The sequence below is a fragment of the Sebastes fasciatus genome, chromosome 3 (genome assembly GCF_043250625.1).
Source record: "Sebastes fasciatus isolate fSebFas1 chromosome 3, fSebFas1.pri, whole genome shotgun sequence".
NCBI lineage: Eukaryota > Metazoa > Chordata > Actinopteri > Perciformes > Sebastidae > Sebastes > Sebastes fasciatus.
This window is the reverse complement of record NC_133797.1, coordinates 9462905-9476895: the sequence shown is the minus strand read 5'-3', so window position 1 is coordinate 9476895 and position 13991 is coordinate 9462905. Positions and strand designations below refer to the sequence as shown.

At 38.6% G+C, this 13991-nt stretch overlaps 1 protein-coding gene across 2 annotated transcripts in view; it reads right to left on the bottom strand.

Moving 5' to 3' along the window:
• Nucleotides 1-13893, bottom strand: part of dnah6 (dynein, axonemal, heavy chain 6) — a 91003-nt gene extending 77110 nt beyond the window's left edge. The window contains exons 1-21 of one of the 2 annotated variants that reach the window (XM_074628798.1): nt 13819-13893; nt 13174-13265; nt 12967-13040; nt 12337-12519; nt 10922-11272; nt 10023-10157; nt 9832-9931; nt 9682-9736; nt 7984-8164; nt 7764-7856; nt 7568-7675; nt 7342-7431; nt 7125-7245; nt 5673-5824; nt 4833-4985; nt 4377-4628; nt 4108-4236; nt 3141-3254; nt 2892-3035; nt 2524-2679; nt 1043-1093 (exon numbers count right to left, since the gene is read on the bottom strand). In XM_074628798.1, coding sequence (XP_074484899.1) covers nt 1043-1093; nt 2524-2679; nt 2892-3035; nt 3141-3254; nt 4108-4236; nt 4377-4628; nt 4833-4985; nt 5673-5824; nt 7125-7245; nt 7342-7431; nt 7568-7675; nt 7764-7856; nt 7984-8164; nt 9682-9736; nt 9832-9931; nt 10023-10157; nt 10922-11272; nt 12337-12519; nt 12967-13040; nt 13174-13240 — 2709 coding nt within the window. In that variant the 5' untranslated portion in view covers nt 13241-13265; nt 13819-13893. The other variant, XM_074628797.1, reaches the window with a different exon arrangement.
• Nucleotides 13894-13991: the final 98 nt, after the last annotated feature.

Below are 13991 nucleotides of genomic sequence, written 5' to 3'. Positions count from 1 at the left end.
TTGCAGCCCTACTCCAGACAAAACTACCCTGCACGTATAACTGTCAGTTTTTGCATTAACTCCCCATTATGCATGTTTAACTCAACTACATTTAAACTAATCACTCGAGTGTATGCATGCGTATATACTGTAGTACAAAGTTACTTATAGCTGCACATGTGGCTATTGTGCTCATTACTAAAATTGAAAAATAAAACCATACATGTATGGCAAACATGGTGACCAGCCTTTCATTGCCCCCAGAAACATAAATTCAACTTAAAGGGATACTTTGACATATTCTTAAATATGCACATTTGTTTTCTTGTTAGTTAGATGAGAGGATTGATACCAATGTCATATGAGAACGGTATCAATCTTCTAATCTGACAAGAAGCATATTTCCCAAAGTGTCTAACTATTCTTTAAAAAACAAAACATTAATGCATCAGTCTTTGGCAACACATTTGTGGTGCCACATATCCGTTCACTCTGTGTGACTCTGCACCTCCTGGAACATTAGTTTCCTCTTGAGAGAAGCCTGTCTGGGCTCTCCTCCTCATTACAAAACTGTCAGTCCGCTATGGCAGAGAGGGCCAAGCTTTTACAGTGGATCAGAAGAACTGATTTTAATTGGCTATAATCAATGCCATATCCACTTACTCTAAATCCAACCATGTTGCAACCATCAGAGCATCACACGCCACCAGGCACTAGCCATAACAGAAGCAAAAGTTACGACCACACACCCACCGAACTTTGTGCCATGTGTGTCAATTCACAAAAATATGGATTCAGCTTCATATGATAGCACGGAGCATCTTTGCAAGTGTTATAAAATAGCAGAAATCTCTGTATGCGATGATGAAATTGTTCAGTCATGCAATATGAGTCATCAAATTGGCATATGTGGGCATCAAAATGACAATAATAAAAGCAACTCATATTCAACAGACAGGAAGGTAGAGTACACTTCTATTGCAGTGTCTCCAGTAGGCATATATGGACACACGTATAATATCTGCATATATATTCATAGATACGTAGTTCTCTTTCCACGCACCTTTGTAATAATGGTCTCCACTGATGCCTCTCCTGAAGCCTGTCCGGACACCTAAAAGTCAAAGGTTTAGGTTAGTCTATTTTATGCAGTTCAGACTTAAAGATATTAAACATAACCAGCTTGTGTACTTCTAACCTTGACCTCACTTTGAGGTCAAAACACAAGAAAAAAGATCAATTTAGCACAAGGTAGTAGGTTAGATTAGGTAAGGGCAAGTGTAGTTCCTATTTACCCTTTTATCAACTTAACCCTTGTACCTCACTCGGGACATTTTTGGCTTTTTAATTTTTAGATCGTTTTGGCTGTGTTGATGCATATGCCATACATTTTGGCAAGGGTTTGTTTCATTTTTCAAATTTGGAAGTTCGACATCAGCTCTTATAATTAGTCTATAATAAACTGTGTAGCCAAAATACAGACACACGCAGTGTGTAGGGTTTGGCAGCATCTAGTGGTGTGGTTGAAGATTGCAACCAACTGAGTCAGAGGTAACGTGAGCCGCTAAGTGCAAAATCATGGTAACGTTGTTCGCCTCGCTCAGAGGCCATCCTTACCATAATAACACTACTTTAGGAGTAATGAGAAAGTTTGCTCCAGCTAGTGGTTGGTGCTTGGTATTTCCTCAGCTGATGTCAACATTGCTGCCGGGTCACAAACTTTCTCATTTTACAGCTAAACAGTACACTAAAAGATGTTTCTGAAAACATTTAAGGAGAGAAACAGGCATAACAGAATACTGATTCATATTTGATCAGCGATTACTAGTTTGACCGTTGTGAAATCTTGCAGATGCCATTAGGAGCACCGGAGGACACAGAGGCATGGGAGTTTTTATCAGATTACCTGTCTGATGCACTACTATCAGGATATAGCGACCGTTTTATAAAAATAACTTCTTTAATCATATTTGCTCCAATTTTACCCACTGCTGCTTTAAAGGGTTAAAATTCTGGAAATGAATGAATATTTGGTAGTTATGATCAGGACTATTGATTAAAAACATTTAACTCAGTAAAAGTGGAAAATTATAATAATATACAGTCTTTTTATAGCAGCTTTAGGAATGGGACATTTATGTCCTTTAAGGTAATAAATGGGAGTTGTTGTTGTTGTTTTGTCTGATGCTGCACAAAAAATAAAAATGCATGTAAGCAAACAATGTTGTTGCTAATCATTGACATAATGCAGACTGTGAAAAAAAAGTATTCATAAAATACAGTACAACAGTGACATTATGTAAACAAACTGGCATTTAAAGGGTCAAAATTTATCTTTAAAGATTTAACTCCGTGAGCGTGGAAAATAATATTTATGTATAATTTTTATGGCAGTTTTTTTGACAAGGACATTTTTGTCCTCTAAGGACATCAGAGCAACCTTTTTTAAAGGGATGCACAAGGGTTAATAGTCAGCACTAACCAAGGTCCCACAAGTATAGCAAGAGAAGCTGTAATATAATGTAGCCAATATTAATGTGTTACCTCCTGTATCTCCGTGCCATAGGAGAAGACGTTGAGCTGCTCCAAAACAGCCACAGTGAGCTCCTCCCCATTCAGGGCGGTCCCCACAACAGACTCCAGGGTCTCCCAGTGCTCTGGTTTCATACATGGGTTACGTAGATCAGTGATCACAGGCAGCTGAAGGAAAGCACATGAATATTACTTTGATAGATTCACAAAGAAGTCAAGAACCAACTGGCTAAATTACTCAGCAGTTTCTTGCAGTCCGTATTTTTAATGTGGCATCATTTCAAAAAGATATTTGTGATGACATTGATTTTGTTATTTATGCCACACACTACACACATTAAACACACATCAGTCACCACGCAACCATTTGTCCTACCCACCCACTGCTTGATGACGTCCACCTTCTCCTTAAGACTCGGCACTACATTGTTACGTGGCAGACCCTTCTCCAGCTGGTTGACGTATTTGTTGTATTTGACGACCTGTGAGCTGAACTGCTCCAGGTCCAGTTGCTCAAGTGTGCTCTGGGGATTGGTGAACATGGAGAAGAGGGGAGGAGCTGTTTTACACTTGTCTGTACATTCACGTGTCCAGGCGTTCACACACACAATATGTTAAGTACACCTCACCTTCCTCCATCCATCTGATAAAGAGTCCCATTCCTCTTGGGAGTCCCACAGCAGCTGCTTCAGCTTGAACTCTGTAGTTAACTCCTCCAGGGTGTCAAATTTGGTGACCTCCACCTTTATTCATCAGAAGGTAGAGGGGGGGAAATTAATTTGGGTTGGGTTGGTGAAGGGCTGTCAATCAATTAAAATATTTAAACGCATGATTGTCCATAGTTAATTGCGATTAATTGTAAATTAAACATGCATTTTTATCTGTTCAAAATGTACCATAAAGGGAGATTTGTCAAGTATTTAATACTCTTATCAACATTGGAGTGGACAAATATGCTTGCTTTATGTAACTGTATGTATATATTTATTATTGGAAATCAATCAACGACATAAAACCATGACAAATATTGTCCAGTCCACATTGTCCCAGGTACTGCATTTAACATAAAAAATATGCTCAAATCATAACATGGCAAACTCAAGCCCAATAGGCAACAACAGTGTGTTGACTTGACTATGACTTGTCCAATAAAACTGCATGTGATTATCATAAAGTGGGCATGTCTGTAAAGGGGAGACTTATGGGTACCCATAGAACCCATTTTCATTCACATATCTTCAGGTCAGAGGTCAAGGCACCCCTTTGAAAATTTCAGAGTTTGAGTTTGAGTTTCCTCGACCAAATTTAGCGTAAGTTTGGAGTGTTATTTAGTCTCCTTCTTGACAAGCTAGTATAACATGGTTAGTACCAATGGATGCTTAGGTTTTCTAGTTTCATATGATGCCAGTATCTTCACTCTAAAACAAATTTGCGTTAATGTGTTATTATTGCATTAACTTTGACAGCCCTAGTTCAAATAAAAAGACCGTTTCTGCTTTGGATATCAGTTTTCCAACGCAAAATAAAATGGTTATGACTTTCTTTTTTGCAAGAATCATTTTGGAATTACTCAAACAATCTATGAAATGACAGCACCTTGAATTTCTTCTGGTATGAGGTGTAGGCGGAGGCCTGGGCCTGCAGCTCATCTATGGAAATCTGGATCCCCCCCAGCAGCAGACGCACTTGGGAGGAATCTGCATTGATGTCAAGGATTTGTGGATCCTACGCATGAAAAACAAGGCAAACAAGTAAAAAAAAAAGACAAAGACATATTGATACACCTCAAGTAATAAGGCTCAGCATGAAAAAAAACCCAACCAAACTATGGTTAATAGAAAAATGGATAACACTTCTCCGCGTACCTGTGATTTAAGCTTGACTTTCATGACCTCACGGTTCAGCTCCTTTATGTCGTCCTGCAGGGAGCTGCACAACTTGTCCATGCTGGAGTCCCTCTCTGTCGCTGCCTCATCAATGATGTTACGCAATGAGTGCGTGGAGGGTTCCAAGGTGGCGAAAACAGCCAGATCCTCAGGTGGCGTGGGAACATAGTACTTGTTGATCAGACTGTACATCTGACATACTGTCTCCTCCTCCGCTCCTAGCTCTGTAATCTGGTGAGTTAGAGAAAAAGAAAGAGGGACAACGCAGTGTAGAAGAATAGAGTCAGATAGGAGAGGAGGTGAGAAGAGGGAACAGAGGAGAAGAGAGGAGACTGGGTTGATGACTCCACACTGTAAAAATAACTTTGTTGGCTTTGTAACAAACACTGCTGATTGCTAAAAAAAAATGCTTTTAATGTGAAATGGGTGCCTTACCCTCTCCTGTATCTCATCCAGGAATGAGAGGGAGGCGGCTAACTCAGCTGTGGTGGAGGGACTGGACTCTAGTTTATACTGAGCTTCACAAGCCTCGGCAATGAGGGCATCCAGCTTCGTCTTAGCCAGCCGGGTAAGCATTTTGTTGATGACCTGGAGCAGAGATTCAAAGCAGAACAATGATTCTTACATGCCTTTAAAGGCAGGGTGGACGATCTTGAGAAACTAGCAAGAGTACACAGGATTTTTGGCTGGACCGCAGACGGCCAGCCCTACGAACGCAAAAGTCTGTCACTGAGTGACTGACTGACTGAGTCATGAAGTTACACGATTGGTCGGCCGAGTGCTGGCGTTTCCTCATTTGCCTCTGCTCTTTCAAAATGAAAAGGCAGGAAGAGTCCTTCTGGTGATGCGCAATGAGTGCATGAGCAGAGTGCATGCAAGCAGGAAGGTAGCCTGTCCAATCATTACATTCAGGCCGATTGAAAAGACTGGACGGGTTTATTACAGTCCTGCAACAGCCACAGAGACCAGATTTTTTCCTTTTTTTGTCAGAGCATTTGATTTATTGATTGTTGTCGGGATGTAATGAGAATTTCAACTAATATAACAAAAAATGTTTCTAAAATCTTGACCAACCCTGCCTTTATTATTTCTGCTGTCGCGTTAATTGAATATTTGGTTGTATTAGAAAATATTTTCTCCCAAGTTTTTTCCACTCACTGCCCTTTGGTTTAAATCATTTTGTTGTCATGGTCAAAAGCTCTCCATGACTCTTAAACCAAAAAACAGTTGTGTAATACTGGTAGTATGTGTTTGCACATTGCTGGTCGTCCTCACCTCCAGACAGCGGAATGGGGAAGACATAAGCTTCTCTTTGAGCTGTGTTTTGTCCACAAGCAGCAAGCCTAGATTTCTCTTCTGTTGGATGGCTACGGCCTCCTTATGCTCACTGTGGTATAACTCCAGTGTTTCTCCAAAAAAGGACAAATCTGTGAGACAAAGCAGTCAACATCCATCAGTCAAAAAGAACTGTTATTTTGCATGCTTTACTCCCTTATTACAATCTAAGTATGTTTGCCTATTGAATGTCTTTCAGTTACAGTTTTTGTGTGTGACCAAGTCAAGTTTGTTTTAGAAGATGCAAACATATTCACTATGTATGTGTACACATTTGCATCCTATAGCAAATGTATAACATGCTGTATCTTCCTTTCCAGAACAGATTGTGACAAGAAATTATAATACAGCAAATCTTTGGGAACTACTTCCTGCCTCCATCCAAAACTCATCTGCCATTAACCCTCTCGCTTCTTTGAATAGTCTCCTCAGAAGTGTTCCCAGTCAAAAACAGTTATTATATAATAAGCATTTCAGGCAACGCAAAGATTAGTAGTACTGATTAAGATGGGTGGTGACTGAGAAAAAAAGATCTAATTAGGGCTGTCAAAGTTAACGCGATAATAACGTGTTAACGCAAATTTGTTTTAACGCCAGCAATTTCTTTAACGCATTAACACAACTTGCGATTTAGCCCGGCCACTATTCAATCTTTTGGAGGTTGTAGCGAGCAAGGTTTTAAAGTAAGAGTGAATATACTGGCATCATATGAAACTAGAAAGGAAGGAATCCATTGGTACCAACCATGTCATACTAGCTTATCGCAAAGGAGGCTAAATAACGCTCCAAACGTACGGTCAATTTTGACAAGAAAAAACTGGCATGGCAATTTTTAAAAGGGGTACCTTGACCTCTGACCTCCAGATATGTGAATGAAAATAGGTTCTATGGGTAGCACACTGACAGCTGTTGTTGCCTGTTGGGCTTGAATGCTATGATTTGAGCATATTTTGTATGCTAAATGCAGTACCTGTGAGGGTTTCTGGATAATATTTATCATTGTTTTGTGTTGGTAATTGATTTTGAGTAATAAATATATACATACATTTGCATAAAGAAAGCATATTTGCCCACTCCCATGTTGATAAGAGTATTAAATACTTGACAAATCTCCCTTTAAAGTACATTTTGAACAGATACATTTTTTTTGATTAATTTGCAATTAATCATGATTAATTATGCACAATAATGTGACTCATCGCAATTAAATATTTTTAATCGACTGACAGCCCTAGTTTTTAAGTGTGGAAAAAATGCAATAATATATCCAATACCAGTACAGCTGGTAACAAAGGACAAAGACTTACATGAGCACTATTCTCAACTGAACTTCTCTTTGTGCTGTGAGTGGGAGATTGGACATAATGTTTATGTTAATGTATAGTACATCACCGTGATCCTGTTGCTGCATTGCATCCAGATCCAGACTCTCGTTCTCTTTATAGAACAGCCAAAAACGCTCAAATGTCTGTGCGTACACTTTTGCTGCTGCAAAGGCTACCTGGAATGCTTCCTAAGGGGGAAAACAAGTCAGGTCCATACATACACAGTACTGTTTAGACAAAGTACAACCTCCAGAGATAGAAACCAATGCAAAGTAAAAACTGACCTTGACGTTCTGGATGCAACTTAGAAGGAATCCATCATTCTTTACGATGGATTCCAAACAGGGGCCATCTTCATACTTATTTTTCAATTCCTAAAAGTCAACAAACGCACATGAAGAAACAATATCACAGTGCCATAATATTTTTTGGCATATTAACAACATTTAGAACAACCCTGAATATAAACATCAGGGGTGTCAGGTTGAAGTGGTGATGTTTTTTAACTACCCCGTAGCTTCCGGGCTCTGTCATCGAATCAAAATGAGGATCTGCCGTAAGCGTGTTGACAGACATCACTGTTTTCTCAAACTGCCCAATGATCTCTGCAACAGTCTCCTGTAGGAATTAATAAAGAGTATATTGTAGATGGGTATGAAATGGGTTATAAATAGCGTAACAGTTCGTAACAATTTGGAAAACTAACCTGAAAGTTCTCCTCAGAGGGTTTGAAGGTCAAAGCATTTATGTCCAGCATCAGCTCAGAGATGAACATTGGTTGGACACGGCATGCTTCTAACTAATAAAGACACACACACACACCAACCAAAACCAAAACTGAACACTGGTCTGTGTCTTCTAATAGTATTACTGTGGTTTTACTGTAAATAATACAAAATAATAATAATAGTGTAACAATGCCCTACCTTCTTATTCATCTCTTGTTCAGTAGAGTCAGCCTCAGAGCGCTGGCTCCAGCTCTGAATAATGGCGTTGCTGGGCGTCCCACGTACCTGCTCCTGAAGCACAGCCAGTAGTTGGGCCACTGCATTCACCAGTAGGCTGTGCAAGGTACTGACGACCAAATAGTCAACCAGACGGATGAAGCTGGGCAGGTGAGGGATAGAGAGGGATTGGACTGAGTTAATGTGTTAGATGTGCCTCATTAATGATGTCATAGTTACCTTGCACGGCAGCTGGATTTTTGCAATGTCATGAGCTCACGCGAGAATCACAGGATCACATATCACACAGAAATCCATCTAGTCAGGCTCAAAGTAATAGAGTGCTCCAGGGATGAGGTATTTTTGTAGGCCAACCAGGAAGTTAGCATCGGCCTGGGTTCCCTCAACAAAAAGCCAATGGGATTCCACTGGGTTTTGGATTATTGCAGAAAATAATCTCTGTGGCAAACACATGTTTATGATACCTACACGTTTTGTTCAGCGACATAATCTTCACAAATAAACATCACTTTTATGATTTTTGAAGTGTGACTGTAATCGGCAGAAGTAAAAAGATAATGTTAGGCTATAAACGAACTACACCACGATCGCATGGACGCGAGTACGCACAACGAGGCATTAAAGGCGGACCAGTCGGCTTGATGACGTTTAGATAGATACACAAGTATCGCGATATTATGTTGTGCGATACTGTATAGATTCTCCAAAACCCTGTATCGATTTTTAATTAACCGCCCGGACGCTATTCAATCTTTTGGAGGTTCTAGCAGGCTAGAGTGAAGTTACTGGCATCATATGAAACGACAGTAGCAAACCTAAGGAATTCATTGGTACCCACTAGCTTGTCGAGAAGGAAGCTAAATAATGCTCCAAATTAAATGTTGGCGAGGAAAAACTGGCATGGTGATTTTCAATTAGGTCCTTTGACCTCAAGATATGTGAATGAAAATGTGTTCTATGGGTACCCACGAGTCTCCCCTTTACAGACATGCCCACTTTATGATAATCAAATGCAGTTCTTTGCATGCTGTATAAATGTGTTATCTTTTCCTATTCTAAAATGGATTTTTTTCTGGTGTGTTCTTTATACTATGACATCCATCCATCCATCCATCCATCCATCCATTATCTGTAACTGCTTATCATATTCAGGGTTGTGGGGGATCTCGAGCCGATCCCAGCTGACATTGGGTGAAGGTGGGGTACACCCTGGACAGGTCGCCAGACTATCACAGGGCTGACACATAGAGACAGACAACCATTCACACTCACATTCACACCTACTGTACGGGCAATTTAGAGTCAACAGTTAACCTAACCTGCATGTCTTTGGACTGTGGGAGGAAGCTGGAGAACCCAGAGAAAACCCACGCCAACACGAGGAGAACATGCAAACTCCACACAAAAGGGCCCCAAGCCGGGTTTGAACCTGCAACCCTCTTGTTGTGAGGCCACAGGGCTAACCTATACTATGACAGATTTCCTAAAATGATGGAATTCAGCCATCATTCATTTCATTATTTACACCTGTGTTTTCTGACTGTGAGATGTAAAAATGTCTGATGTGATTCAAAAATAAAAAGCAGGTATGTCTGGTACACAAATAGAGACAGAAAGAAAAGAAAATTAAAGGGAAACAAATGAAAGATAATGACTTACCAGATGAGGCGGCTGGATTGAGATGTCTTTTTGAGCTGTGCAAGAACTTTCCTGTCTGTGACAAACAAAGAATACTGTCAACCTTTTTACATTGTGGTCTATGTATGTACAGTATATCCCAGTGTCTCCATATGGTCAGTGTGCACACACCTATGTTAGCAGCTTTGGATCGCAATTCCGTCCAGTTGCGACACGCACAAATTGTCACCTCCTTCACCAGGTCTTGAAACTTCTCCAAGTCGTTCAACATCTGACAATAACGAACACATGAGGGCAGTGAGCTGCTGAGGAGGTACACTTCAAACATCCGGACCAATTTTTGTATTGATGTACAATTGCACCTCTTGCAGTTGTTTGAACTGAATGTCCAGGAACTCCTGCAGTGTGTAACTGCGTTTTGTCTCAATGTGACACATGCCTGCGTCACTGATTTGAGAACACATCTTCTTGATGTCCATCAGTGCGGGACTTAAAGACTGTAGGGCATATACAAATGTTGGTAACACTTTATAATAACCATCATTTATAAATGGTAAATTGATAGTTAATTAAACTTAGTTAATGGTTATTTTACTTGTTAATAATTATGAAATTATTTGTAAACCTTTAAGAAATTGTTTGTAAAACACATAAAAATTACATGGACCAGATATTTGTAACACTTTGTTAATGGTTAATAACTGGTTTGTAAACTGTCTATAAACATTATTTAGATAGAGTTATTATTTTGTTAATGGTTAATAACTGTTTTATGGTCCATCTATCTATGTAATGTTTATAGATGTTTTACAAACAATTATAACGTGTGCAACAATAAACTGTTAATAAATACTTTACTTATGTAATCAGAATGTAATTGTTATTGCCTCTTATCAGCTACGATACAATATATAATTTTTAAACTAATTATTTCATATTGCACAAACTAATAATAAAATAACAAAAATTAAAGCATTACTAATAATTAGTAACCATGATTATCATTTAATTGTTTGTTAACAGTAAAATAACTACTAACTAAGTTGAATTAAATATCAATTTACCATTTATAAATGATGGTCATTATAAAGTGTTACCGAAATGTTAATAACTTAATATCAACACTACTCACATTAATTAAAAGTTGTAAAACCCAAAGTTTTTTTGCTCAGTGAGCATATTTACAGCGTATGATATTGTATATTCAAGATCACTAAGACAGAGAAAATCCAGACCTCAATTTATACACACCGTCACATACCTCATTGAGAATAAACAAGCGGTCTTCGAGGGACTCCCTGGCCATATGAATCTTCCTGGCTCGAATTTTGGTGCGCCAGACATAGAAGGGTTTCCACTTTTTGAAGTTGGCAAAGAAGGGGATGCGGATCAGCTTGGAGTGGCAGTCACACTCCTCTTCCCAGCGATCAAGGGTTGTGTACTCAACATGCTCCCCACGCACTGATATCACACCTCCATCGCTGATCATCATGTAGTCATCCTTATTGTACTCGATCATTTTTACATCAGAGGGAGTGTCCAGCAGTCCACCACTCTTTAAGGAAAAGGGCCTCATGGGGAGAACAGGGGTTGACACCACATTCTGGGACACCTGAGGAGTGGTGGAGAGACACAATCAAAGATGAATTTCCTCCAGCATGTAGCTCATTTAAAAGGCTTATAAACAATGAATTGGGGCTTTAACAAAGACTTTGTCAAGCTTCTGCCTGAGGAGCCTAATTTTCCCCAAGAACAGTTTTTTAATGGTAATCTTGGGTTTTAGAAGTTGAAGAAGATTAATTATACGCACATCACGTAGGTGCGAGGCTATCAGAACAGCGTCAGTAAAGAAGAAGGTAATGCCTGCAAACTACTCCATGCCACCATATTTTTATTGACTACGTTTTGATCCACTTTGGATCTTCATCTGGTCAAAGTGTTTGAAACAGTGGAGACAACACCCATAATTATACTGTACATAAAGCACACCAATAGGTAAACAAGCTCTATGATGGCAGGTGTAATTCATCCAAAAACACCAGTGGGATAGAAACATCCACAACAACAATTCACAATTTCATAAAGTACGTAAAAACAGTAATTAAGCCATACTCCTAAATATGAAACATGTTATTTATAATCATTGTCATATTTATCATCACATATATCAGAAAATCCATGACCTACGTTCAAAATTATTACATTACATTAAGGTAGAGGAAAAAGGAAAGAAGAAAAATTTCTTCAAAAACGTTAGAAGAGGAGGCGATTTAAATACCCTCTTACTCCAGAAAGAAAGCTATTATATTTTCACTCTCCAGTAGTATATATATATACAGTATATATATATATATATATATATATATATATAGTTACATTTATATATTTTGACACACATATTTGTAAAAATGAAAGAAATGTTGGTGTCTTTTTTCCATATTGTTATTTGATATCTAACTGATTTAGAAGGGTGTTTTAAATCAAATTATTGTACATGTATTAAACATTTCTTCTAACCTTTTTCTTCCCTTGGGTTTTAGCCATTAGACTTGAATAGACACTTAGACATGAAATAATTTAATTGTAGAGATACTTTTGAGGAACCTGTCCATCATGCACTGTATGGACATCTTTCAAGCGACGCTTATTCTCTTCTCAAACATGTCCATCACTGACCTTGGTCCTGGATTTCAGAGGAGGCAGCTGGACAGGCAATTTTTCACGCGGCCTTTGTGGCTGCTCTGTTTGTTGAGGAGATGAAGGCGGCTGAGTGTACCAGCTTGGAAAATACATCCGCTCGCGCTCTTTTAAGTGGTGGAGGCTGGGTTGTTTCCGTTTTACACGTCTGTTCAGCACAGCCTAGATAAAGGGGAAGAAAGTGACATCTACAAAAGACCCATATCTACATACTGTAATTACTTTTTGACTGAGCTATGGATAATATAATACCCTATATATATATGTATGTATATATATATACACATACATATATATATATACATATACATATATATATACATATATATATATACATATATGTATATGTATATGTGTATATATATATATATATACACATATACATATATATATATACATATACTGTATGTATATGTATATATATATACAGATACATATACATATATATATATACATATACTGTATATATACATACGTATATATATATGTATATGTGTATATATATATATATATATACATATATATATAGATATTTTATAAATTATAAATTGGGTGTACAGTAGATGGTATTTCATATTGTCTGTTTGATCTTAGTTTGCCAAGTCTCACCTGTGTGTCTGGAACAACTGGAGGCCTTGGTAGGATGGTGGTGGAGCTCTGTAGTTCAGGGAACTGCAGCCGCTCTGGGACAGTATACCAAGTGGAATTTAGGTTAACTACTGACATTGAATTAAAAAGTGGACTATACAGTATAACATGTAAAACATAACTAACACATTTTCATAAAACCTAAAAGACCCTATTAGCTGGGCCTACCTCTGGACTCATTTCCCTTGCTTGGACCAGGCAGAGAGGTCCTCCTAGATGTAGAGCCTGAGGCCATGGCATGTGCTGTATCCACACAGGCTCTGGGACAGTGGAGGGACAGATGAGTTAGTAGTTGTAAAGCAGAAACGTCAGATAGAGGTTATTTAATCAGACAAAATAAAGGCAAATTGGATTATTTACAAAACTAACTTTATAAGAAAGTTAGCTTAATTTTGCAAATCCTACTTCAGTAGCCTGTGTGCTTGACAGATCATTTTAGAAAGCAAAACGTCCCGTTACATGTGTTCATGTCTGATGTGCCCCGTGGTTACTGCAGCCACAAAAGGCATATCTGCCTCTACTAGTAACGTTAGTATCGAAACATTTCAAGAAATCAACAATACCAGATCCAATAACTTGAAAAAATGAACATAACGGCGTATTCAAATTAAATGTTTATGACTTTAACTGTTAAAGGTAACAATTAAGTTAGTTAGCTAGCTAACAATTAATGCTAACCTAACTTACGTTACTCAATGAACACTTTTGCTTAATACCTGTGAAGTTGAACTTATTGCGTAAAGTTAACAGCTGTCTTCGAGAGATATTCAAACATGCCTATATTACACACACAGTACATTCAAACATGCCTACCGTAGGACCGTGTTGTGGTTTCTGTCTTCTTAACGCGAGCTAACGTTAGTTTTATGTTCTAAAAGGGTTGCTGAGCAACAAGAGCTGAGGTGTACGGTTTCCTAGCAACGTAATTCTCTCCCGGCATGCAACGCAACCAGACCAAAGCGGTCGTGTCTTGTGGTAGTTTCTTC